Below are 25,487 nucleotides of genomic sequence, written 5' to 3'. Positions count from 1 at the left end.
CATAAGGAAAGGCATTCTTAACTTCACCCAGCCTCAGTTTTCAAAGGATCCCCAAAGCCTTCAGGATTCGCTCCATTTCTTCTATACATGTTATCTCAGAGGCAGAAGGGCAAGGAAAGGCCCAAAGGGGAAGGGGGTACACATTAGGGGTGAGGGAAGGGAAGGGAGAGGGACTTTTATTCTCTTTACAGAAAAGATTTGCTTTTTAAAAACAAACAGTGATTTTTCTCCCCCACCCCTTATCCTCACCCCAACTGTTCTATTCTGAAAAGGAGGGAAACATAGTTAGGTCAGGGAATTCTTCGTTGTTGTAGCTGTTGCTCTGGTCTCCCAGCATGGACAGCATCTCCTGATAAGAGAAACAGAGCAAGTCTGGTCACACACCTTAATCCCTCACATTTATCGAGCTTCTTCCCAACATCACCCCTGGCCCCACAGAGTTTCTGTAGGGCTGAGCTCCCTGAGCCTTCCCTACTCCCAGGAACTCTCGGATTCCTTTACATAACAATTTTGGTTCCTAGTCCCTTCTCTGGCTTCCTCCTACAGTTCCACATTTTTCCTCTTTTCTAGTCTTCCATATTTTCAAAAGGAGAAAAATCTGCTCGCCACATTTCATATAACCCCCTATGAACACATATGCAGTACCTCTTACCCAAAACCTGTTTTGCCTTTTTTCAACCTGTGTTTTAAATGAGCTCTTCTTTTGTCCTAAGATTACTCCATGTGCTCTTGCAGTCCTGTCAGGACTTAGGCAAATGGGCCTTTATAGCTATAATCAGTATGTTTATACCCAAGCTACTGTGCAGTGGGGATGTGGCTCTCCTTGAATGGGCTAGAATGACTTCCTTTAACATCTTCACATGGTGCTTCACATCACTAACAATGGTCTGGTTAAAGGCTGTGCATCACACATAAGTTCCAGTTAACGACATCTATCCCTACACGTCCCCACTGTGGCTTCTCCCACAAACTCCCAAACACCTCAGTCCATATGCGTACTTCCTTCTGTCTCTGCTCCCTGACCCTCTCTCCTCCAGTTTCTGATTTTCTGAAGTCTTTTCACCCTCTCACCTGGAAGACCTCAGGCTGGCCAGGTTGCTGTGCTGATGGCTGTTGAACATGTTGCTCATTAGAACTCGACCGATGATGAGGCTGCTGGCCCTGCCACTGTGGCCAGACACCTACACCCTCTGCTGTCCGTGTCTGGAATTGTCCTGTAGTCTGTCCAGTCTCAGGAGCTAGAAATATAGCAAGGATGAACAACCAACCTTAAGCCACTAACTCCACTGGTGAGGAGAAACTAGCACTTAAATACTTTCTGCTCTTCTGTTAATCAATGCCTCTTCTTTTTCAAAACCTAGCCCCAAATTAATTCTTCTCTGGGTAGCCTTTCCAAAGAGTTCTTTGATCATGTAGATTAAATTTGCTTATTATTTAATATATAATACCTTATGTAGTTTTTTTTTTTTTTTAAGATTTTATTTTTTATTTATTTGACAGAGAGAGACACAGCGAGAGAGGGAACACAAGCAGGGGGAGTGGGAGAGGGAGAAGCAGCCCTCCCACGGAGCAGGGAGCCCAACGCAGGGCTTGATCCCAGGACCCTGGGACCATGACCTGAGCCGAAGGCAGACACTCAACCGACTGAGCCACCCAGGCGCCCCACCTTATTTGGTTTTTTATATGTTCTAAAGTCTTCCTCATGTGGGTACATTTTAAATTCCAAATGGACTGTCACTGCACCCAGGACACAAGCAAACTGTTTTAACTACCAAATCCTTTCTCTTTAGTGGTGTCATTTTCCTGTTTACCCTCCTTTCTCATCTGAAACTTACCAAAGTTGGATCCACGACTGGTGAGATTAGGGTAGGCAGCAGCACCAGGTGATGCAGTAGAAGCACCAGGAAGGGACATGGGGCTGAAGGAGGACGGAGTCTGAAAGTTGCCCACACCAAACTGGGAAGAACGAGTCTTGGCTGTAGCCTGAGTAGCCACCTGCTGAAAGAGAGAGGGATAGAGAACAAATGGAACATTAACATTATTGCACATGCCATTCCTATGAGTCAACCCTCTGTCAATCACTGGATTCTTCTGAGCCAAGCTCATCACTTATTTCTTACTCTGTCTTTCTTCTAATTAATGTCAATCTCCTTTGACACTACTTTTAGGCAGGTATGACAAAGTGCAAAGAGCGAAGAACTATGGGATTAATAAACTATACATTGAGAGTTGTGAGAATTTTTCCAGTTTTTATTTTCCTATAGATTTCTTATGCAATTGAGATCATACTGCATATAACAATTTTGGAGTATGCTTTTTGGTTTGGGCTTTTTTACTGAAGATATTACTGTGCAATATAAGCATATATTAATATATGAAAAAATATTAGCTTTAAGCTTATCGTATATATAATACTTATTATATATATGACTTTTAAACACTTTTTTAAATAAATAGACATCAGTGTGTAAATTATAGTTAATTTTCTCCTTTATTCCTATGCTTTCTAGTACAAAATGGAAACTCAGAATTGACTCCAAAACAAATCTGTAAATCAAACCTGTTTAACATGTTCTGTGTGAGCAATTCTGAATAAAAGTATATGAAAACCACGGATTCTGAGATTTGGGGATTATCTATGTTTTTAATTATCTAGCTACTCCCAACAAAGAGAAAAACTGGAAGGTAGGGGGTGGGGGTTGGGGAGAAGATATCTAAGATAGATGACAGTAATTTTACATATGGAAAAAAGCCCAACCAACCGAAGAAAAGCTAGTACACAGGGGACAGACAAAGGAGAAGCTTTACCTGGGCAGAGAAGCCTGGGCGGGTGCTAGGGGTCCAAGTTGGGGCTGCTCCCTGGGGGGGATTGGAGTGGCGGGATATCTGGGCCAACATCTGCCCTGCAGAACCTGATGGCTGGACAATGGTTACAGGAGGGGCCAGACCACTATTTCTAGGAGTGAACAAATAGTGCAGTAAAAGATTAAAAGGATGGGTTTACCATTTCAAAATCTAGGAATCACGGGACAATCTAGTGCTATTACTAGGTCCCCTTGACTTTCCTGGGGTTAAGGAAAACTTGATAACAGAATCTGGAAAAGATGAGAAAAACTGACAGTCACACACCAATCAGGACACACAGAGATGGAACCTATAACATAGCAACAGGACAGGTGCAAAGAAAGAGGAGGAAGAAAAGCAGCTTGCCTCATCTTAAGCCCTACAAGTTCCACTGCTTTGTCTGAAATAACCAGAGAAAGCTAGGGAAGAATAAAACTTGGATTCAGCAACTGAACGCCTCAGTTGCCCCGTAAAGCAGCACATACATAAGGGGCTCACCTGAAATTCTCTGCCGGCCGCGGGGTAGGAGGGAATGTGTTGCCCTGTGAGAATAGCTGTTGGGTGGCAGGGACAGTGCTGGAGGAGATGCCTTTACTCTGATCTGTGGACCAAAAGGAGTGGGCGGAGGGCCAGTCAAGGGGCTGTAGTACATTAGTTCAGCAAGTTCCTATTTACTCATGAGGTATTATGATTAAGTGGAAAGATGTTGGGCAGCAGCAGGCACATCAGTAAGTGATCTGAATGAGAATTTAAAAGGAGAGTGAGGAAGAAACATACCCGCATTGATGTTGGAGTAGATTTCTGAAAATCTTGGATCTCTATCCTGGGCAAACAAACCATCTGTCTTCTCGAGGGGCTTGCTGTGTTCTGGCCCTGCGGTTGTCACAGGCTGAACAGAAACGTGTGGGATACAATGATAAAAATAACCATGAAAGATTTAACATGACAATTCAATAACCCTAACATTCACATGAAGATACACATACATTCTAACTGGCACTGGAGGACATTTCTTAAGGAAATGATCAGTCTTCTTCAAAGAAGACGACACACTTACCTGGGAATGATTGTAGCCAGCCAGTCCATCTCTTGCTGATACCACATCCAGTTCTGTTTGCTGTTGCTGTTGCCTATATGTTAAAGGCCAGTGAGGAGAGAAAGATTTTTTTTTAACGTGGGGAAAGGGCTTAAAATAAACAAACAAACAAATGGGATTACAGATGCCCATGCCCTGGGCCACTGATCATTTATGATTCTTCTACCATTTCTCACCTGGATGCCAACTGCCCTGAGCCCATCTCCAGGGGTAAATTAGCTGTGGGACCTAGCTGTGGTCTCTGGATTGTGTTGGACAGTGTAGACCTTGGTTCTTGGCTGGAGTTCCTGAGAAAATGGAGAGCAGACAGAGGGGGAAAAAAGGATTTAACAATGTACATAAAACTATACAGATTCACTTGTAGGTGAGGCAGTAACTAATAAATTCCCTTTTGAAGTCTAATCCTTTAAGTAACGTATGACTTCAAATTCAGCAGATATTTCATACCATGGGCAACAAGGTACAAACAAAAACTATGTCCTGTGGCACAAGGGTTTATCCTGTTTGGGTTCTAACTCCTTTCAGGTATTCAATACCCAACTGGTATATACGTATGTATCCATATATTGTGCTTTTAAAAAGCATAAGTAAAAAAAACTGACAGTACATATACAAACACTAACAAAGACTCTTTTGGGGTAGTGAAAATTTTTTTCCTTCTCTTTATATAGTTTTCCATACTTTCCAAATTTTCTGTAAAAAAATGTTTATTTAAAAAATATATAAGAATTAAAATAAATTGTGGTGGGGAAAACAGTATGTAAAAATGGGGAACACCATTATTTCCAAAAACAAGTTCTTAAAAGTACTTAAAATTTCAAAATTTAAACAAAATGGAAACACAAAACAGTGGTTATTCTGTAATATAAAGATGCAAAAACAAAAAGAAACCCCAGAAAACTACAGCGACCATGACCATTTACCTGAGTCCTAAGTAAATACAATTTCTAACTCAATCCACTCTGCTATACTAATTAGAAAAGAATTAAACTTTAAAAGCCCTAAAATAAGGAGGACACAGACTCAGTGTTGTCACCAGGTATTATTTATACTTGATAATCAATTCTAAGCAGATCTTCAAGAGCTAGGCTCAGGGCCAATTCTATATAGATAGATTAAATGAAAAAGAAGTAACCTGTCAACTGACATCCACTGGGATGGGTATAATAAAAAAGATAGTAAGAATGTGGAGAAACTGGAACCCTCATTACATTGCTGATGGAAGTGTAAAAGGGTACTGAAGCTTTGGAAAACAGTGTGGCAGTTCCTCAAAAGATTAAACACAGAGTTACCATGTGACCCAGCAATTCCACGCCTAGGTATATACCCAAGAGAATAAAAACATATCCACATAAAAACTAGTATATAAATGTTCATAGCTGCACTCTAAATAGTCAAAAAGTAGAAATAACCCAATGTCCATCAACTAACGAATGAATAAAATGTATCCCCGTACAAAGAAATATTATTTGGCAATAAAAAAAAATTAAGTATAGATAAATGCTACAACACAGATGACCCTTAAAACATTATATTAAGCAAAAGAGGTCAGTAACAAGGAATCATGTATTGTTATGATTCCATTCATATGAAATGTCTATTATAGAGACAGAGAATAGATTAGTTGTCATATAGGGCTTGGGGAATGGGGAGGATGACTGTTAATGAGTACAGAATTCCTTTTAGGGGAAATGAGGATGTACTGAGATTAGGTTGTACAACTCTGTGACATACTAAAAAAATTGTACACTTTAAAAGGGTATACTTCATAGTATGTGCAATCTATCACAATAAAACTGGTTTTCACCAAGTTGAGAAAGAAAAGCTCAAACAGAAAGGAATCAAGGAACAGAAACTAACAAGAGTGGATGTAGCTATGCTCTAAAGTAAACTATGGTCCATGGGCCAAATCCAGTCCATTGCCTGTTCTTGTAAATAAAAGTGTGTTGGAACATAGCCATCTTTGTTCATTTGTCTAGGACTCTTTTCATGCTACAATAGCAGAGTTGGGTAATTCAATAGAGACCATATGCCCCACAAAGCTAAGATAATTACTATCTGGCCTTTTACAAAAAGAGTTTGCAGACACCTGCTCTACAGGAAAATCCTACCAGAACACAGCAATAAACTGGTATATAAAACAATATCCTTTCTAGAAAGCATTGAAGCATAAAATTAAAATACACACCCCTCACATCTCAAAACTTACTCTCTAAAGTACTGTTTGTTAAAAATCTTATTCTACCTGGATGAACTAGTCTAAATCCTATAGTAAGTTGGAAGATGAGGAACTTCAAACTAATGGTGTTTAGTAGAAGAGGAGGAAACAGCTTGATAAGGTTAAGCAGACTTGGCCCACGAGAAATCCCAACATTGGAAAAGGCCTTTACGGTACATACTTCACATTGGTGTTGGTACAGATGATGTACTCAATTTCATCTGAGTAAGGGTTCTGGAAAGTAAAGGAGCTGGTTCTCATCCAGAGCCATTCTCGGTTCTTAGACCGGAACCGGAACATGACAGACAGCACCTGGCCTTTTAACTTCACCACCTGAAAAAGTTTTCATGCTATCAGTGAAATCCATAAAAAATTTTCTTTAGAATTTTTTTTTTTAATTTCCCATTTCTACAAAGGTAAGATTCACGTGTTACTGTCCTTGAAGTACCAGTCTCTTTCAACGTTACTGATGAAACACACGGAGTGAAAGCTAAGTGCTAAATAATGAGGAGGTATATTTATTTTTCTTCCCAGAGTCCCAAGCAGCTAACTGACCACTCTAGTCAAAGTTAAACAGAAGTAACAATTTTTTCCAGGAAAATAAAGACTGTTTCCCCACTTCTCTTGGAAAATCCCTTAAAGATATGTGGATCTAGCTTTATAAGTCTATCGTAGAAATTTGTAGTTTGATACTGAAATAGCTTACATGTTGCTCCTCAATCCTAGGTTTTCCCCCCAAACCCAAGAATTTGTTTTCGCAGCACCCTTGGAGATTTCTATAAATAAAACTAAGTTGGCTTTAGTCTTGTTTTGCTTTTGTTTTTTTAAAATAAAGTAATTTTAGGGGCGCCTAGGTGGCTAAGTTGTTAAGCGTCTGCCTTCGGCTCAGGTCATGATGCCAGGGTCCTGGGATCGAGCCCCGCATTGGGCTCCCTGCTCCACGGGAAGCCTGCTTCTCCCTCTCCCACTCCCCCTGCTTGTGCTCCCTTTCTCACTGTGTCTCTCTGTCAAATAAATAAATAAAATCTTAAAAAAAAAAAAAAGATTAAAAAAATAAAGTGATTTTAGATTATTTTAGTTCCTAGTTTTATGAAATAGAAAATCTTTTGACCCTCTCTCCCTAACAATAAAAAAATAAGATTAGAAGCTAACATTTATTTTGTAGTTACTATATGTCAAGCACTGGGCTACGTGCTTTTCTATATTTTTTAAAGAACATCAAATCTGGGGTGCCTGGGTGGCTCAAATGGTTAAGCATCTGCCTTCAGCTCAGGTCATGATCCCAGGGTCCTGGGATCGAGCCCTGCATCAGGCGCCCTGCTTGGCGAGGAGCCTGCTTCTCCCTCTCCCTCTACTCTTCCTCCTGCTTGTGCTCTCTCGCTCTCTCTGTCAAATAAATAAATAAAATCTTAACAACAACAACAAAAACACATTAACATTTATTTAACACGATAAAAAAGAAATGAGATATGAACATTTGCATTTAAACAATACTAAACAGCCTTTAATTCTTACATGTGCTCACTGTGTAATATATACAGAATGAATGTAATTAAATTTGTACATAACTAAGTACTGGATTTGAAACCTGCTTACTAAGGTGTATATATATATATATCTATTCCAATGAAGTATAAGCCCAGTGCTTCAAAATACCTACACTTTATATATTTTTTTTTTTAAGAAAAAGTAGTAACATTTGTGTTTAAGTGTGGAAATAACTGTGTGGAAATAACTGCTGACATTAAAGCTGACTGAGAAATAATTACAGCAGAAAATGGGACATACTTCACTTAGCAATAATAAAATGGCACATTTTATATATATATACACACACATTTATAAACACACACACACACCTTTCACAAGTCAAGTGTGAAACACAGCACTGCAGTAACCAAAATGGAGGAGAAAAAAAGGAAAACAAGCTTTGCTGGAAATAACTAAATTTATTACTGAAAAAGAAATATAAATCCAACTAGACTTAAGAAATATCAAAATCAGGAAATCGGCAGCTAAGTAAGCAGCTGGAGACCGCACATTAAAAAGCACCTTTACCTAAGTACCTAGAACCACAGCAGCAACTAATGTCAGAATAATAACCTTGAGATTATGTAAAGTATACAGGAGTCATTAAAGCTGTTTGGAATAAACATTTTCCAGAAGTGATAAAATGATACTCTGTGGCCAAAAGTTGTCAGAATTAGGAATTTCAAGAATTAAAAATACACTGTACAATATCTCCTCCCACTGCTGAAGTTTCATGTTCTTAGTTCTGAAAGGATTCAACAAAAGTCAGAATAGTTTTTCTGAATGGTTTTCCTGAGCCTAACATATACAAAATGTGATTCTTCTGTGAGCTGCGGCTGAGTGCTGAGTGCATGGAACTGGTAATGCTGAGGACTCAGGAGACAGAGAGACATTTTACTGTCATCATCTGATTTTCTCTAGAAATTAGGCTTTGTGCTTTAAATGCATTATCTTAATCTTCCCAATAACCCTGTGAATTTAAGTACTGTTATTATACCTATTGTGTAAGAACACTACTGAAGCTCAAAGAGGGAAATCAGTCTAATATAAAGAACTGCTTCCTAAAGCCAAACCTCTACTGAAATTAAATTCATCAGGTATTTTCAGAATCTGGTGCCTGAAAATAACAGAGAGTTAGTTTATTCTTGGCCTTTTGGCTAAGATCAAGTGTAGTATCTGTTCATATCAGTTTAATATCTGATATGTCCTCTATCCAAGGACAATATATTAAATGGATTTTTGGAGCAGGGAAATGGAATGGGAGATTGTTCCGTCCACTCCATGCATCAACCTGGTATTACAGTATCTCCAGGAACAGTCCACTCCCTCAGGGGGAATACTTAGGTGCCTAAAGTCAGCTTGAGTTACAGGGGCAAAGTATCATGTGGGATTGTGTGCGCTGGAATGTGTCTGCCTCTGAGAGCAGGCGGCTTGTGTCAGCCTCCTGGAGGGGTAAGTATATATATATGTACCATGATCTTCTTACACTGTACGAGGAGCATGAGTGGAAGTATGATTATGCCAATGGTGGAAATGGTTTTTGTTCATATTTGATTTCTTTTCATTTCTGTCTTCAGTGATTTCTTCTCCAAGGTTTGCTTTCTTGTACTTAAGTTGACTAATTTTTGAGTTTCTTAGGAAGATTTAAAAAAAAAAAAGAGCTTACAATTAAGTTAACTCTTGCTTTTTGGCTTCCTGAGCAGTGCCATGGAGTATGGCAAGAACAAGCACCTAACAAAAGGCACCAAAAAGGAAACCAAGAAGAAAGTGGTTGATCCATTTTCCAAGAAAAACAGGTATGATGTGAAGGCACCAGCTATGTTCAATATAAGAAATTTTTGGAAGAACACTAGTCATGAGAACTCAATGAACCAAAATCACTTCTGATGGCCTCAGGATCGTGTTTTTGAAGTGAGCCGTACTGATCTGCAGAATGATGAAGTTGCACTTAGAAAATTCAAGCTAGGGGCGCCTGGGTGGCTTAATCAGTTAAGCGTCTGCCTTTGGCTCGGGTTATGATCCCAGTGTCCTGGGATCGAGCCCCGTGTCGGGCTCCCTGCTCAGCTGGAAGCCTGCTTTTCCCTCTCCCACTCCCCCTGCTTGTGTTCCCTCTCTCCCTGTATCTCTGTCAGATAAATAAATACAATCTTAAAAAAAAAAAAGAAAATTCAAGCTAATTACTGAGGATGTTCAGGGCAAAAATGCCTAATTTCCATGGCATGGATCTTACCCATGACAAAATTTGCTCCATGGTCAAAAAATGGCAAACCACGATTGAAGCTCATGGTTTTTTTTTTTTTTTGAATCTCATGTTGATGTTAAGACTACCAATGGTTATTTGCTTTGTCTATTTTGTGTTGGTTTTAACAGAATTTTTTTTTTTTTTTAAAGATTTTATTTATTTATTTGATAGAGACACAGCGAGAGAGGGAACACAATCAGGGGGAGTGGGAGAGAGAGAAGCAGGCTTCCCGCTGAGCGAGGAGCCCGATGTGGGGCTCGATCCCAGGACCCTGGGACCATGACCTGAGCCGAAGGCAGACGCTTAACGACTGAGCCACCCAGGCGCCCCTTAACAGATTTATTTATTTGAGAGACCAAGAGACTGCGTGCGTTGTGTGCGTGCACAGATGGGGGGGGAGGGGCAGAGGGAGAGAGAGAATCTCAAGCTGACTCCCAGCTGAGCGAGGAGCCCAACCTGGGCCTTGATCTCACAACCCTGAGATCATGACCTGAGCTGAAATCAATCGGACGCTTAATCGAATGAGCCACCCAGACACCCCTATTTTGTGTTGGTTTTACTAAAAAACGCAACAATCAGATTCAGAAGACCTATGCTCAGTACCAACAGGTCTGCCAAATTTGGAAAAAGATAATGGAAATCATGACCTGAGAGGTGCAGACAAATGACTTGAAAGAAGTGGTCAATAAGTTGATTCCAGACAGCATCAGAAAAGACATAGAAAAAGCTTGCCAATCTGTCCACTCCATGATGTCTTTGTAACAAAAATAAAAATGCTGAAGAAGCCCAAGTTTGAACTGGAAAAGCTCATGGAGCTTCACAGTGAAAGTATTAGTTCTGGAAAAGCCACTGGGGATAAGACTGGTACTAAAGTTGAATGAGCTGATGAATATGAGCTATCAGTCCAAGAATCTGTTTAAAATTCAGACATTTAATGGTGACAATTAAAAAATCTTATTTGTGAAGAGTTAACTCTTACTGCTCTATAAAAGAACCGTGAAATGAATACTTCTACCACCACCCACAGTTCAGTGAGGCCTAGAATATTTTAAGTAAAGAGTCTCTTGGATACAGCTAGCTGGATACAGGACAGTGAGTAGCCAAAGCCAAAATACCTTGGACATAATCCAGAGTTTCAAAACACTGATCCTTTTCTGTTCCTTAAAAATACAGGTTTTGTACAAAAGAACATAAGATTATGATGCCTGTCACAGTACTTAATCAGTGATCAATAAATGTTTGAGGAATTAATATGATAACAAATATCAGATAAAAATATTATTCAGATCCAAACCAGGGGAAAAAGTTACCTGTTGGAAGCTATCTCTTAGAAGCTGCTGGTCTTCAGGATGACAGAATTCTACAATATTCTTTCCTAAGAGTTCCTAAAAGTGAAAAAAGAAGAGTAAGATGGACACTTCTATGATCATCTAACTTTCCTGGCCTATCAGCAAATGACTTGGATTTTATTTCTCCTGTCTTTAGCTGAAGGCTATAGTAAGTGTGGAGGGAAAAAAAAAAAAAACAAAAGAATATGGAACCTGCTAAGCAAATGGCCTCTAAAACATTTTTGTCTTTCAGAACATTATATATTTATTTTAGCTGCATTTTTTTTTTTTTTTAAGATTTTATTTATTTTGAGAGAGAGAGAGACAGCGAGAGAGGGAACACAAGCAGAGGGAGTGGGAGAGGGAGAAGCAGGCTTCCCATGGAGCAGGGAGCCCAATGCGGGGCTTGATTCCAGGACTCTGGGACCATGACCTGAGCTGAAGGCAGACGCTTGACGACTGAGCCACCCAGGCGCCCCTTTTAGCTGCATTTTCATAGATTTGAGGTCTAATGTACACATATAATTCACTCACTCTAAATCTACAATTTGATGGCCTCTTACATATTTATACAGTTGTGCAACCACCATTATTACCACAAATCCAGTTTCACAACATGTCCACTGCTCCCAAAGTTCCCTTTTGCCTGTTTGTAGCCAATACGTGCTCCCAACCTCCTAGCCAACCAGTGAACTGCTCTCTGCTTTAGTGCTGTCTTTCTAGAAATGTCACACAAATGGAATCATATAATATGTGGTCTACTGGGTCTGACTTCTTACATGTAACTTAAGATTTCTGGAGCTCATCTGTGTTGTTGCACATATCAGTAGTATATTCCTTTTTATTACTCAGCAGTATTCTAACATGGATATTTCACAGCTGTGTATCCATTCACTAGTCAATGGACATTGCCAGTTTTTCCACTTTGGGGTTACTGTGAATAACACAACTATGAACACTGATATATAAATCTTTATGTTAACATAGGCTTCATTTCTCTTGAGTAAATGCTTAGGAGTGGAACTGCTAGGTTGTAGGATTAAGTATACATTTAACTTCTTACAAAACTATTTTTCCATTTTTCCAAAATGTTTTTCCAAAGTGGCTATACCATCTTATAGGTCTGCCAACAATGTATAACAGTTGCAATTTCTCCCCATTATTGTAACACTTTTTGATTATAGTGGACATATAGTGGTATCTCACTGTGCACATTCTAGTGCGCATATAATGGTATCTCATTGTGGTTTTAATTTGCACTTTCTACTGACTAATGATGATGAGCATCTTTTTATATGCCATTCATGTTTCTTCTTCCATGAAATGTCTATTCAGATCTTGTGCCCCCCCTTCTTTTTTTTTACTTTGTGTTTATCTTAATCAGTTACAAGAGTTCTTTTGTATATCCTGGATAAAATCCTTTTTCAAATATATGATTTGCAATATTTTCTCCCAGTTTGTGGACGGTCTTTTCACTTTAATGATGTCCTGTTAAGAGGGTAATTTTAATTCTGATGAAATCCAACTTACGAGTTTTTTTTCTTTTTCTTTTGTGAGCCATGCTTCTGGTGTCACAGAAAAAATCTTTGTCTAACTCAAGATCACAAAGATAATCTCCTATGTTCTTCTAGAAGTTCTGTAACTTTAGCTCTTCTGCATTTATGTTTTTGAGTTGATCTCTGGTCTATGGTATGGGGTAAGAGTCTACGTCCTTTTGTGTGGGGGGTATATCCAACTTTTCCATCACCATTTGTTGGAAAGAATCTTTTCCCCACTGAACTGTCTTGACATATTTGTTGAAAATCAGTTGACCATAAATGTGAAAAGAGACTCTATTCTGATCTATTGATCTATATATCTATCCTTATACTGATATCACACTACCTTGATGACAACAGCTTTATAACAGGTGTTGAATCAGGTAGTGTAAATCCTCCAACTTTGTTCTTTTTCAAGACCTCTTTTTTGCCAACTTCTTCACAGAGCCATAGCCAGAAGTCTCTCCTGGCTACAGTTGTGAAGGTTTGTATAATGATTTATTTCTCAACTCTGGTATAGCTACCTGCTCTGCTGAATGAGAAATCTCAATAAAATCATTATAACCAGTGCCAAACTTGCATATTTTGTAGGTTACTAAGTATCTAACCTAAGTGATTACAAAAATTACCTAATGATGGTCATACCATTATAACTAATTAAAATGAACAATTTTGCATTATCTGTATTAATATCAATAACAAAAAATAAATACATATTTATGCCCGCTGCTCCCATGTAATAGCAGCCATATTTTTCTAGATTGGATAAATGACATTGGTAGCAACCTGAGAATAAATTTATCTACAGATAGAATAGGATCATCTCTTTTTCTGATCTGGGCCTGAAATGTTTTGGCTATTCTGGAATACATGATTGAATAATCTGAACAAAGCCAAGGGAAAACAGGTTTAAGCTCCAGCTCTTCACCTGTGGTTGGTAGCCAACAGTAGCCACACAGCGGTGATCCACAAAAGTGAAGATTCCCTCAATGTTGTGCCGAGAGATGAACTCTGTTGGTTGACAAACATTACTCATGTCTGTACAGTTGGGAGAACTAGTTACCTGAAAGTAAAGAGAAAAACAAGATAAAACGACACCATTCTTTATAGAGGCATTTCCCATCTCCTTATGGTCCTATACATAGGCATGAGGCTCCCAATTTTAGGAATTTCTGAGCTTCCACATCTCATCCAGAAAGGAAAAAATGACAATCACAATCAGAGAGGGCAAAAGGGCTAGTTCCACTCCTATATATGTACCCTTTACCAACTTTGTGAAGAAAGATAAAAATTCATTCAACCCAAAACTCATCTACTTTCATTTAGCTAGGCTGTGTTCATTACTGAGATTGCAAAATTAGTCCCCAGTAACCAAGAAATTTATCTAATTTTATGAGAAGAATAAAAATAATAAAAATAATTCCACTTTTCTAGTCATGTAATGATAAAATGAAAAGATCTCTCTTCTCCTGGGATGCCTGGGTGGCTCAGTCGGTTAAGCATCTGCCTTCGGCTCAGGTCATGAACCTAGAGTCCTGGGATCGAGCCCCGCATCAGGCTCCTTGCTCGGTGGAGAGCCTGCTTCTTCCTCTGCCTGCCGCTCCCCCTGCTTGCGCTCTCTCTGATAAATAAAATCTTAAAAAAAAAAGATCTCTCTTCTCCTGTATAGAAGCAGGAGAAATTAGTTAGAAATAGAAAATTCAGCACTGTGAAGTTCACAGTATGAAAGATAAGGGGGAAAGATCTCCCTCCCTCTCTCATCCTTTTCAGCTTCTGCTATCCAAGAGAGAAGCAAACTATGAATGCCATGTTCTTCCCAAAATCTGGAGTTTCACAGAATTCATTTATATTTAGAGAGTGAAAGAAAAATAACATGAATAAGTTCTGAAGGAGATTTATTCTCATTGAAAAGGGATGATATGGGACTTCCAGGGAAGATGGTGGAGTAGGAGGACCCTAAGCTGACCTCATCCCATAGATACAACTAGGTAACAGCCACATCAGTGTAAATAATCCAGAAAAGGACCTAAAGACTGGCAGAACAAACTCTCCCCAGCTAAATGTAGAGAAGAGGCCACACTGAGCTAAAGGGATCCACTAAAAGGACCCATGGACTGTCCGCAGGAGGGAAGGACTCTGTGGGCACAGAGAAGGGAGCAAAACGGACTCTCACACCAGGGAGCCCCACGGGGAAGACAAATCCCAGTAACATCTGGCTTTGAAACCAGAGGGGCCGAATTTCAAGAATTCTTACCAATAGCAGGGATTAAAATCTGGAACACTAAAGATTAGCAGGCTCATGGGAAAGCTGGGAGGGCAAGAGGAAACTAAGTCCCCACCCTTAAAGAGAGAGCACAACAAACAGCCCTATGGAGATACAGCATAGAAGCAGCACTCTGAAAAACACCTGGGGTATACAGGAGGGAGATTTGTTTACTCATTTCAGAGCATGTGCTGGAGGGGCAGGGATCACTGGAAGAATTCTCCAGTACTGAAGGAGCTGGCTAGTGTCATTTCCCTCCCCTGCCAGCACCCCCTTGGCATAAACACATGGACACCTGCAGGAACCAGTGTGATACCAACACTCACTACTTTACTTGCTAACAGAATGCCCCACCCATGCATACACCTGTGGGCACACCCCCTCCAGCCAGGCTGCAACTCCAGGTCTCCTTCCATAGCAGACCCCTGCAAACATTGCTAACACCATGACCCCATCCCTGCATTCTCCTACAGTTCAGTGCTACTATATCTGGAAAATGCCTGGTCTGACTCAACTTAAGCTCATGGTAGCCCAAGACTGGTCCACTAACAATACAAAGACCAAACGCTGCCCAGAATAGACAAAGAGAACCATTGCAAATGACTGGACTAAAGGCAAAAGGTGCTCAGCCACAACAGCAGGGCACATGCAACACATACAGGAGACACCCCTGAAGCACCAGATTCTGGTTGCACGTTGCACTGCAGGCCACTACTTTCAAGAGCAGGAGATGTACCTAAATTTCCTAACACAAAGAAACAAAGAGTTAGACAAAATGAGGACACAGAGAAATATGTTCCAAATGAAACAACAGGACAAAATCAAAGCAAGAGACCTAAACAGAACAGAGAGAAGTAATATGCCCAATGGAGATTTTAAAGTACAGTGGACTTGTGTCCACCTCAGTGAGACACTTAACCAAGACAGGAAAACATAAAAGAACCAATCAGAGATGAAAAGCTCATTAACTAAAATTAAAAATACACTAGATGGAATCGTAGACTAGAGGAAGCAGAAGAACAGATCAGCAAGCTGGAGGACAGAATAATGGGAAGCAATCAAGCCTGCTTGAGAGTGAGGGAGGGAAGGAAAAATATAAAAATGAAAACAGACTTAGGGAACTCAGTGACACCAGAAAGCATAAGAACATTCACATTATAGGGATCCCAGAAGAAGAAGAGAGAGGAAAGGGGGGGGCAGAAAATTTATTTGAATAAATGATAGCTGACAACTTCCCAAATCTGGGGAAGGAAATAGAAATCCAGATCCAGAAGGCGCAGAGAGTCCCCAACAAAATCAACCTAGGGAGGTCCACACCAAGACATACAGTAATTAAACTGGTAAAAAGTAGAGATAAAAAGAGAATTTTAAAAGCAGAAAGAAAAAAGAAATAGTTACATACAAGGGAAAACCATAAGGTAATCAGTAGATTTTTCAGAAGAAACTTTGCAGGGCAGAGGGAATAGCATGATATATTCAAAGTGCTAAAAGAGAAAAACCTGCAGCCAAGCATGCTCTAACCAGCAAGCCTATTATTCACAACAGAATGACAGATAAAGTTTACCAGACAAGCAAGAGTTACAGAAATTCATGACCACTAAACCAGCCCTCTAAGAAATGTTACAGGGCACTCTTTGAAACCAAAAGTAGGAGTAAGAAAAGTAGGAAACACAAAACCAGTAAAATTAAGTATGTTTATAAAAATCAGTCAAGGTATTCACAAAATAAAAGGGTGTAAAGTATGACACCAATATACCTAAAACTTGGAGGGGAGAGGAATAAAGAATGAGTTCAAACATAAGTAACCATCAACTTAATATAAACTGCTATATGCAAAAGGTGTTATACACAAACCTAATGATAACCACAAATTAAACCAGTAATAGGTATGCAAAAAATAAAGAGAAAGGTGGGGCACCTGGGTGGCTCAGTCGGTTAAGCATCTGCCTTCGGCTCAGGTCATGATCCCAGGGTCCTGGGATCAAGTCCCGCATCAGGCTCCCTGCTCAGCAGGGGAGTCTGCTTCTCCCTCCACTCTGCCCCTGCTCATATTCTCTCTCTTGCTCACGATCTCAAAAAAATAAATAAAATACTAAAAAAAAAACAAACCAGAAACAAAAAAACCACAAGAAACAAGTGTTGGCCAGGGTGTGGAGAAAAAGGAACTCTCATGCACTGTTGGTGGGAATGCAAACTGATGCAGCCACTGCAAAAACAGTATGGAAGTTCCTCAAAAAATTAAAAAGAGACCTACCATATGATCCAGTAATTCCACTACTGGGTATTTACCAGAAGAAAAAAACAAAAACGCTAATTCAAAAAGATACATACACTGTTTACCGCAGCATTATTTACGACAGTCAAATTATGGAAGCAGCCCAAGTGTCCATCAAGATGAATGGATAAAGATGTGTGTGTGTGTGTATGTGTGTGTACACACACATACACACACAATGGAATATTACTCAGAGAATATTTAAGAAATATAAGAAAGAAACATAAGAAGGAATGAAATCTTGCCATTTGCAACATGGATGGATCTGGAAAGTATAATTCTAAGTGAAAGAAGTCAGTCAGAGAAAGACAAATACCATTTCACATATATGTGGACTTCAAGAAACAAAACAAACAAAGATAAAAAGGACAAACACAAAAACCAGACTCTTAACTATACAGAACAAACTGATAGTTACTAGAGGGGAGGTGGGTCTGGGGATAGGTGAAATAGGTGAAGGGGATTGAATAGCTTTTTTCCTTTGCAAGTTTTTATTTGAATTCCAGTTAGTTAACATACAGTATAATATTAGTTTCAGGTGTTGAATTTATTGACACCTGGTGCTCATCCTTAATACCCATCACCTATTTAACTCATCCTCCCACCCAAGAGTACACTTATGATGAGCACTGAATAAGGTATACCCGTGTTGAATCAATGGGCACCTGGATGGCTCAGTTGGTTAAGCGTCTCTTGATTTCAGCTCAGGTCATCATCTAGGGTCGTGAGATCAAGCCTCGAATTGGGTTCCATGCTGGGTGTACAGCCTGCTTAAGATTCTCTCTCTCCCTCTCCCTCTGCCCATCCCCCCCACCTCTTTTCCTCTCTTAAAAAAAAAAAAAAAAAAGAACTGCTAAATCACTATACTGGACACCTCATATAACTAATATGCTAATAAATCAATATGACATCATATGTTAACTACACTGGAATTTAAATTTAAAAAAGTAAATGTACAAAGAAGACTAAAAAAAAAAAAAGAAAGGAAAAAGGAAAGAAAAGAAAACAGATAATACAGATGTGGCAAATTCATACTTGCCTGCAGTCTGCCAATGGCCACTAAGCAAAATTTGCTCCCCTGGCCAGCCTCTGGATCATCATCTGGAAGGGAGACACCTTCAGGAAGGTGAAGTTAAAAGGTTTAAGAGGGATCTCAAACTCAATTACCTTCAATTCAGATCGAAAAAGATTTAAAATACATGTAGGTACGAAGAGACTAGTTTTAAAACAATAGAGTGCTAAATAAGAATAAACAACTGCACAGAATTTACCATATATGCCAGATACAGTTTTAAGCATTTTTACATATATTAATTCATATGTTTTACCCATATTAATTGTAATAAACTACAGAGTACAAGTCCTGCTCAAAGTATTCTAAAAAACTATGATGGTCAAACCAAACATATGAAGACAGTCACTTATTCTGTGACTATACCATAGGCAGAGAACAGAGGTCTTGCCCAACTTGTGGTTTTAAAATAAGCAAACAACCAAAAATGAAATTAAACCAACATCAACAGTTAGTTACGTATGTCCTTTGGAAAGAGAGAAGCCAAAGTTTCAATGTTTTATGTGGAAAAGGGAAGAAGGTTGCATTTTCTCTCTAGTCTTTGCATATATATCGTCTTTTTACCAAGAAAAATATTATTTGAGAGCAATACAGAAGTATAAAAGACCATATATGGCATATGTATGGTTTATTCAGTATATAAACTAAAAAGCTCAAATGTCACTACACTTAGAATTTTTCTGAATTACACTTATCTACCATTTATTGAGTGCATACTATATGCCAGGCACTGGGCTAAGTGCTTTTCTTACATTAACTCTAATCCTCAAAATAATTCTACATGGGATATATTATCTCCAAATTATAGATGAGAACACTGAGGGGTTCTTTTTATAAAGGTCAAGTGTCTTACCCTAAGTTATACCATTAGTAAGTAACAAAGCCAGAATCAAACCCAGGTTTTTCCGAATACAAAGTATAATCTCTTCTCCAAATATACCACCTTGCCTCCCTTTTCTCTTAGTTTCCCTCTCCCTACAATCCCACTGCCCAATTACACCCATCCAGCAGGGAAGTAATAAAGTTGCTAAGATCTGGAAATTCTGACAAACCAGTTTAAAAGGCTGATCCCCTGCACCCCAACCATCCTTCTCCCATTTTCTGTTTGACTTCAAGTTCTAGTAAAGCTAATGTGCTCACATCTTGATTTAAAGCCTTTAAAGAGAATATCCCACTTATAAGTTACTACAATTAAGTCATTTCCTTCTTCTTCCTCAAAGTCATGCTCCTACTAAAAAGCTTTCCCAAATTAACTGCACTCAATGCCAAATGTTTCTTTGCACACAAATACTTAGAAAATAGGTATTCAGTATATATTATTATGAATCTGCACGTTTAAAAATTGCATTCTGTGACACAGCCAACACTGAATCATTTTCAAGTCTGAGTAATCCATCTCCCTAACTGGACTATAAAGGAGGGGCAAGAGCCTGCTTTTTCTTTCCTATTTTCTTATAGTTGACACCATGGTACATTTCACATACCAGGTACATGACAAATGTTAGCTAACTTTCTCAGACTCTGTGACAAACCTGCTGCACCATGGGAGAAATAAAACTTTCCTACCTGCTGGGGGCCAGGCCTTGATGTAGCCTGTGCAGTGGACCACCACAAAGTGAGGTTCCCCATCCTTCACAGAGCCAAGTCCATTCCTAGAAGAAGTACATGTGTGAGGAGAAAACCCTACCCAGTAACATTTAAAAGGCAATGCTGGCTTAGTACCTTTAACTTTAGGCTCTTGGATGTTTAGAAAACTGGTCACTTTTTGACCTCTCCCACCCAAAAGTGACCACCATATTTCTGACCCTTGCCAAAGTAAAGAAACAGAAAGGTACTGCGGCAGGAAGAAAGTTGGTAAAGTGGTAGGGCAACTTCTTTAAACAAGATGAGCAAAAGAAGCTGTAAAAGTTCAGGAAAACATTGCCAAAAAAAAGTAACTGGGAAGTGAAGGATGAAGGTGAGGGCTGCTGAAGGAAGTACTACATTAAGATAGCTGAAAAAGTGATGATCTTTACAGGTACTTGGCCATCCCTTTGGTTTTTCATTGTTTAGGATCTCACCGGCATCTGTTCCTCACAAAGCTCAATCTATTCATGGAGACTGGGTCCACCGAACTATTACCACACCTGTTTCAAAGAACGGAGAGATTAAAAGCAATTAAGCTGTGCTATTAAAGAACTTTCCATCCATTAACAGCCAGAAAAAAGGGCTCTGGATACAACTAGACACAGAAGGATAAGGAAGTCAGGCTTGATATTTCTGAAACTTGTAACTGCCCAGAATTTGAAGTTCAAAATGTTCCACATACTCTTCAAATACTATATATACTGACCTCTATATTGGGGTCAGTATACTTTTTGTGTAAAGGACCAGATGCTAAATATTTCAGCTTTTGTGGGTCATACAATTTGTTGCAACTAGCCATCAGAGCACGGAAACAGCCATAGACAATACATAAACAAATGCACATGGCTATGTTCCTATGAGGCTTTATGTACAAATAAAGAGTTCTGTTTTGCAGACTCCGGTTCTATACCACAACCCAATCTATTTGCCACATTTCTTTATTATTTATCTTGCTATTGCCGTGTACATAGGCCGTGTCCACATATTGGGACATTCTCTCCCACCCTATCTACCTTATCTCATTTCTTTAAAATAATGGATAAAACTTACCTAGAGTTTAATATGTGCCAGGCACTATTCCAAGCATCTTTACACATATTTATTATCTCATACTTATAACAACTTTATGAGGTTAATAATAATTCCCAATATTAGATGAAATCACAACACAAAATAGTCATGTAATCTGCTCAAGGTCTCAGAAGATAATAAGCGGCAAACCTAGCAGTCTAGGTTCAAAAGTTACTCTAAACCAGTAAGCAATATAATACTCAATTCTGTAACTCTCTCAGGAAACCTTTCTTAATATCCTACTCGTCATTTCTAATAAGCATCCTCTCAGTACAATGTAGGTAATTTCCACTGTACAACCTGAACTTATTTTGTGACTTTAAGAGGTATCTTTTCTACCTATGTAGAATGTACCACCATACTTTCTTCAGAATACTAAAAAAGTATAATTTATAATTATAAACACTAAATACTAACCAAAAGATATAAGAAAGTATCAGTACTCTATGAAAAAAAGAAAAATTAAGATATGGTCTAGTGCATGGATGTTGTCTTGTGATGTACTGGGAAAATACTATAGATTTTGGAATCCAACTACTCTGGATTAAAATCAAATCCTATACCAGACATTATCTATGTAATCCTGGGGAGTTAATTTTGAGTCTTTTTTTTTTTTTTTTACACAGCAGAATAGTAACCATGAATTCAACCCCAAAGAACAGATGTGGGAAATGAGATGACAGCAATAAGTCTCTTATCATAGTATCTGGCATAGGAGGAATTCATTAAATTTTAGTTCCCTTATCAAACATTTTATTGTTATAATCCATGTGAGTCTTGAGAGTTAAATTTAATCCAACTAGAGCTCAGATTTAAAAGTTTAACTGACCTAACCAGAAATCGAAGCCCCTGCTCTTAATTTTTCTTATGTCAAATCATAGTCCTCAGCCTGACTCTCACCTCATACGGCAAATAAATGATCTCCTTGAGCCCATACACATCCTCATGGAAGACTGCTGACCTTCTTTTTTCACTGTTCCAGTCTTCAGATCAAGGATACGCCCTGAAAAATGATGTGAAAAACAGTCTGGTATGTTTTCCTGTATGTGGTGAAGAGGGACAGGAGAGACACTGGAGGCAAAGATAAATAAGTATCCTATTGATGCCCTCCAATCTCCTTGTTTATAAAAGAATAGGCCAAGTAGGGGATGGATTTTTTTCAAGTCCAAAATACCTCAACCCCCATCAATGAATGTTATTCTTAAATTCAAAGGCAGCACTGGAGAAAACCTTGTGCAAGGAAGGAAGGTGGGAGTGGAAAGTAGTGTTGGCAAGCAAGAAGCTAGGCTATATTCTTGGGTCTCATTTTTATACACATACACATGCACGTGTGTGCACACATGCACACTGAGGGAAAGTCATTGTTTAAAAACAAATAATTTGGGGCGCCTGGGTGGCTCAAGTCAGCTGAGCATCTGCCTTTGGCCAGGTCACAATCTCAGGGTCCCGGGATCAAGCCCTACATCGGGCTCTCCGCTCAGTAGGGAGTCTGCTTCTCCCTCTCACTCTTCCTCTGTGTTCTTTCTCTCTCAAATAAATAAACAAAATCTTTAAAAAATTAAAATAAAATAAAAATTAAAAAACAAAACAAATAATTTTATATGCTATAGTAACACAGTATCTATCTCCAGCCAAAATTGTTCTTCCCTTTATTATATAGAAATGAATGGCAAGAGCGCCTGGGTGGCTCAGCTGGTTGTGTCTGCCTTCAGCTCAGGTCATGATCCCAGGGTCCTGGGATCGAGTCCCGCAACAGGCTCCCTGCTCAGTGGACAGCCTGCTTCTCCCTCCCTCTGCTGCTCCCCCTGCTTGTGTGCTCTCTCTGTGTCAAAGAAAGAAATAAAATCTTAAAAAAAAAAAAAAAAAAAAGAAATGAATGGCAACTTTTGGAAAAAAGAACTAGAAACATGAAATCCATAAAGACCTAAAAGAAGGGAAAACTAAAACACAATTAATAAAACCAAAATCTTGCCATTTGAAAAACGACATGGATGGAACTAGACGGTATTATGCTAAGCGAAATAAGTCAATCAGAGAAAGACAATTATCATATGATCTCACTGATATGTGGAATTTAAGAAACAAAACAGGATCAGACGTGAAGAGAGGAAAAAATAAGACAAAATCAGAGAGGGAGATAAACCATAAGAGACTCTTAATCATAGGAAACAAACTGAGGGTTGCTGGAGGGGAGGGGAGTGGGGGGATGGAGTAACTGGGTGATAGACATTAAGAAGGGCAGTGATATGATGAGCACTGGGTATTATATAAGACTGATGAATCACTGACCTCTACCTCTGAAACCGGTAATACATTATATGTTAATTAACTGAATTTAAATAAATAAAAATAAATAAAACTATAATGGACTTCCTTGTATTTTATTACCAGTTTTTTTAAAAGATTCTATTTATTTATTTATTTAATGAGAGGGCGAGAACACATGTGTACATGTGTGTGCATGAGCACAGGGAGGGGCAGAGGGAGGAGACAGAGAATCTCAAGCAGACTCCAGCTCAGTGTGGAGCCTGACACGGGGCTTGATCCCAAGACTCTGAGATCACAATCGGAGTCAAAACCAAGAATTGGGACACTCAACCAACTAAGCCACCCAGGCCCCCCTTAATTACCAGTTTTGATCTGCTTTCACTTTAAATTTTTTTCCAGAGTTGCTTAAGAAGCAGATGTGTTTCCTATAGCCAAACTCTGCAAAAGGACTGAACAGCATTAAAATAGGGTGAAGAAAAAAATAAATAAAAATAAGACAAAAAATAGTACAGATACAAAAAACAATAGTAACAACTTTTATACTGATAACAACTCCTCTTTAAAATAAAAATCTATTAAATAGAACCCAGTATATAAAGCCAAAGATATGCACAAACAGGTAGAAAAAAATACCAGGTAATTACCCATACAAATGAGACAGAAACATGGATAACTTAATTCTTTTAGAATGGAAAAAAAAAGTTCATTGTAGATTTGGTTTTTACTGTTTTATTTACAGTAATTAACTTTTATATGTGCACTGTCATTCAAGAAATATTTTCTAACGATAAGCTACAAATTGTATTATCTGCGTGTGGATAGAAAAAAAATGATTATATTCATTATGGGAGAAAATTCTAGAAGATTTGACAGATTCAATGAACAAACTGAAGAGCTAAAACACCTCTTCTGTTTCAGGAAAAAAAGAAAGGGCTTCCCATTCATTTTCCATCCACATAATTCGTACCTGTCAGGGCATTTTCTGAGGTGGAAAGCTGCTCACGAAGTTTGTCCACGTCATCTGGATGCACCTGATCATAGAGTGTGCTACCAAACCATTCAGACTGTGGCTGGTTCAAAACTGGGGTCACTGAGTCAGAGACATAAACCACCCGGCCTGTCTCACATGAGACAATAAACAGAAAGCCATCAGCTGCCTCCAAGATCAAATGTTTGAGTTCCTGCCCAAAAAAGAGAAATAAAAGTTAATACTGAACTCTTAAAAGCCAAGAATTATTCATGGAAAGAAGTAACACATTTCAGGCCTTATGCACCTCTCCCTAAGCAACTGCTGGCTCCTGCCTGACCCACAGCCCCAGCTTTGCACTCCAAATGTAACTGCCTTCACAATAGCTAAATCTTCTAACAGGTATTTCTTCAATCTCTCTGTCACTATTCACCTCCTCCTCTTCATCTCAGGACTCAAGATGGGGAATAAAAAGGTTTCCCACTAACAAAAATTTAGTCCTTGATCTCACCCCCTGGTCTCTTTTTAGGATCTTGCTCTATAAATACTCCCATTTTCACTCTCTTTCCCCTCAGATCTATAAACATGATCAAGTTTTCTCAATTCTATACAAATCTTTCCTCAATTTTGCCCAACTCATCTCTTTTTCAGTGCCGAGTTTATATTAAGAGTAATGTTATATTCACTGGTTTTATTCTCTTACCTTTCACTTATTTCTCAATCCCACTACAACTGTCACTCTAAACCATTCATATTGTTTGCAGCAGGTTAACAATGTTCTCCCGACTGCCAATTCAAGTCCCCTTTCCTGGGTCTTTATCATGTTACTCAATCTCTCTCCAGAATCTGGGAATGTTATCCATGCCATCCTTTTAAGTTTTATTTTCCTCTAGCTTCTACTACACCCTCCTCCAACTTTTGCTGCCTTTCTAAATGTCCCTTCTCTGCTTCAGGCACCCTTCCCTTTGTTCAAGTCTTTTTTTTTTTTTTTAAAGATTTTTTATTTATTTATTTGACAGAGACAGAGACAGCGAGAGTGGGAACACAAGCAGGGGGAGTGGGAGAGGGAGAAACAGGCTTCCCGCCGAGCAGGGAGCCCGATGTGGGGCTCGATCCCAGGACTCTGGGATCATGACCTGAGCCGAAGGC

The 25,487-nt window shown here is 39.0% G+C and overlaps 1 protein-coding gene, 1 non-coding gene and 1 pseudogene across 7 annotated transcripts in view; 2 read left to right on the top strand and 1 right to left on the bottom strand.

Annotated features, from left to right (window-relative positions):
• Positions 1–252: 252 nt before the first annotated feature.
• Positions 253–25,487, bottom strand: part of ARNT (aryl hydrocarbon receptor nuclear translocator) — a 70,744-nt gene continuing 45,509 nt past the window's right edge. For 4 of the 6 annotated variants that reach the window (XM_032397141.1, XM_032397143.1, XM_032397144.1 and 1 more), the window contains 16 exons: positions 24,339–24,552; positions 22,004–22,106; positions 20,467–20,532; positions 19,973–20,058; positions 18,374–18,450; positions 13,725–13,859; positions 11,241–11,315; positions 6,340–6,491; positions 4,117–4,227; positions 3,902–3,974; positions 3,622–3,733; positions 3,343–3,445; positions 2,809–2,956; positions 1,836–1,998; positions 1,072–1,238; positions 253–349 (listed from right to left, as the gene is read on the bottom strand). In XM_032397141.1, coding sequence (XP_032253032.1) covers positions 260–349; positions 1,072–1,238; positions 1,836–1,998; positions 2,809–2,956; positions 3,343–3,445; positions 3,622–3,733; positions 3,902–3,974; positions 4,117–4,227; positions 6,340–6,491; positions 11,241–11,315; positions 13,725–13,859; positions 18,374–18,450; positions 19,973–20,058; positions 20,467–20,532; positions 22,004–22,106; positions 24,339–24,552 — 1,875 coding nt within the window. In that variant the 3' untranslated portion in view covers positions 253–259. The remainder of the gene's footprint in view (positions 350–1,071; positions 1,239–1,835; positions 1,999–2,808; positions 2,957–3,342; positions 3,446–3,621; positions 3,734–3,901; positions 3,975–4,116; positions 4,228–6,339; positions 6,492–11,240; positions 11,316–13,724; positions 13,860–18,373; positions 18,451–19,972; positions 20,059–20,466; positions 20,533–22,003; positions 22,107–24,338; positions 24,553–25,487) is intronic. The other 2 variants (XM_032397142.1, XM_032397146.1) reach the window with 1 other exon arrangement.
• LOC116627378 lies at positions 8,763–11,232 on the top strand (annotated as a pseudogene).
• Positions 8,826–9,016, top strand: LOC116627379. The gene has a single exon (XR_004298481.1). It is a non-coding gene; the product is annotated as a U2 spliceosomal RNA (small nuclear RNA).

The sequence above is a fragment of the Phoca vitulina genome, unplaced genomic scaffold, assembly GCF_004348235.1.
Source record: "Phoca vitulina isolate PV1807 unplaced genomic scaffold, GSC_HSeal_1.0 scaffold96, whole genome shotgun sequence".
Classification (NCBI taxonomy): Eukaryota; Metazoa; Chordata; class Mammalia; order Carnivora; family Phocidae; genus Phoca; species Phoca vitulina.
The sequence above is the reverse complement of the archived record's forward strand: the minus strand, read 5'-3'. Positions and strand labels throughout refer to the sequence as shown.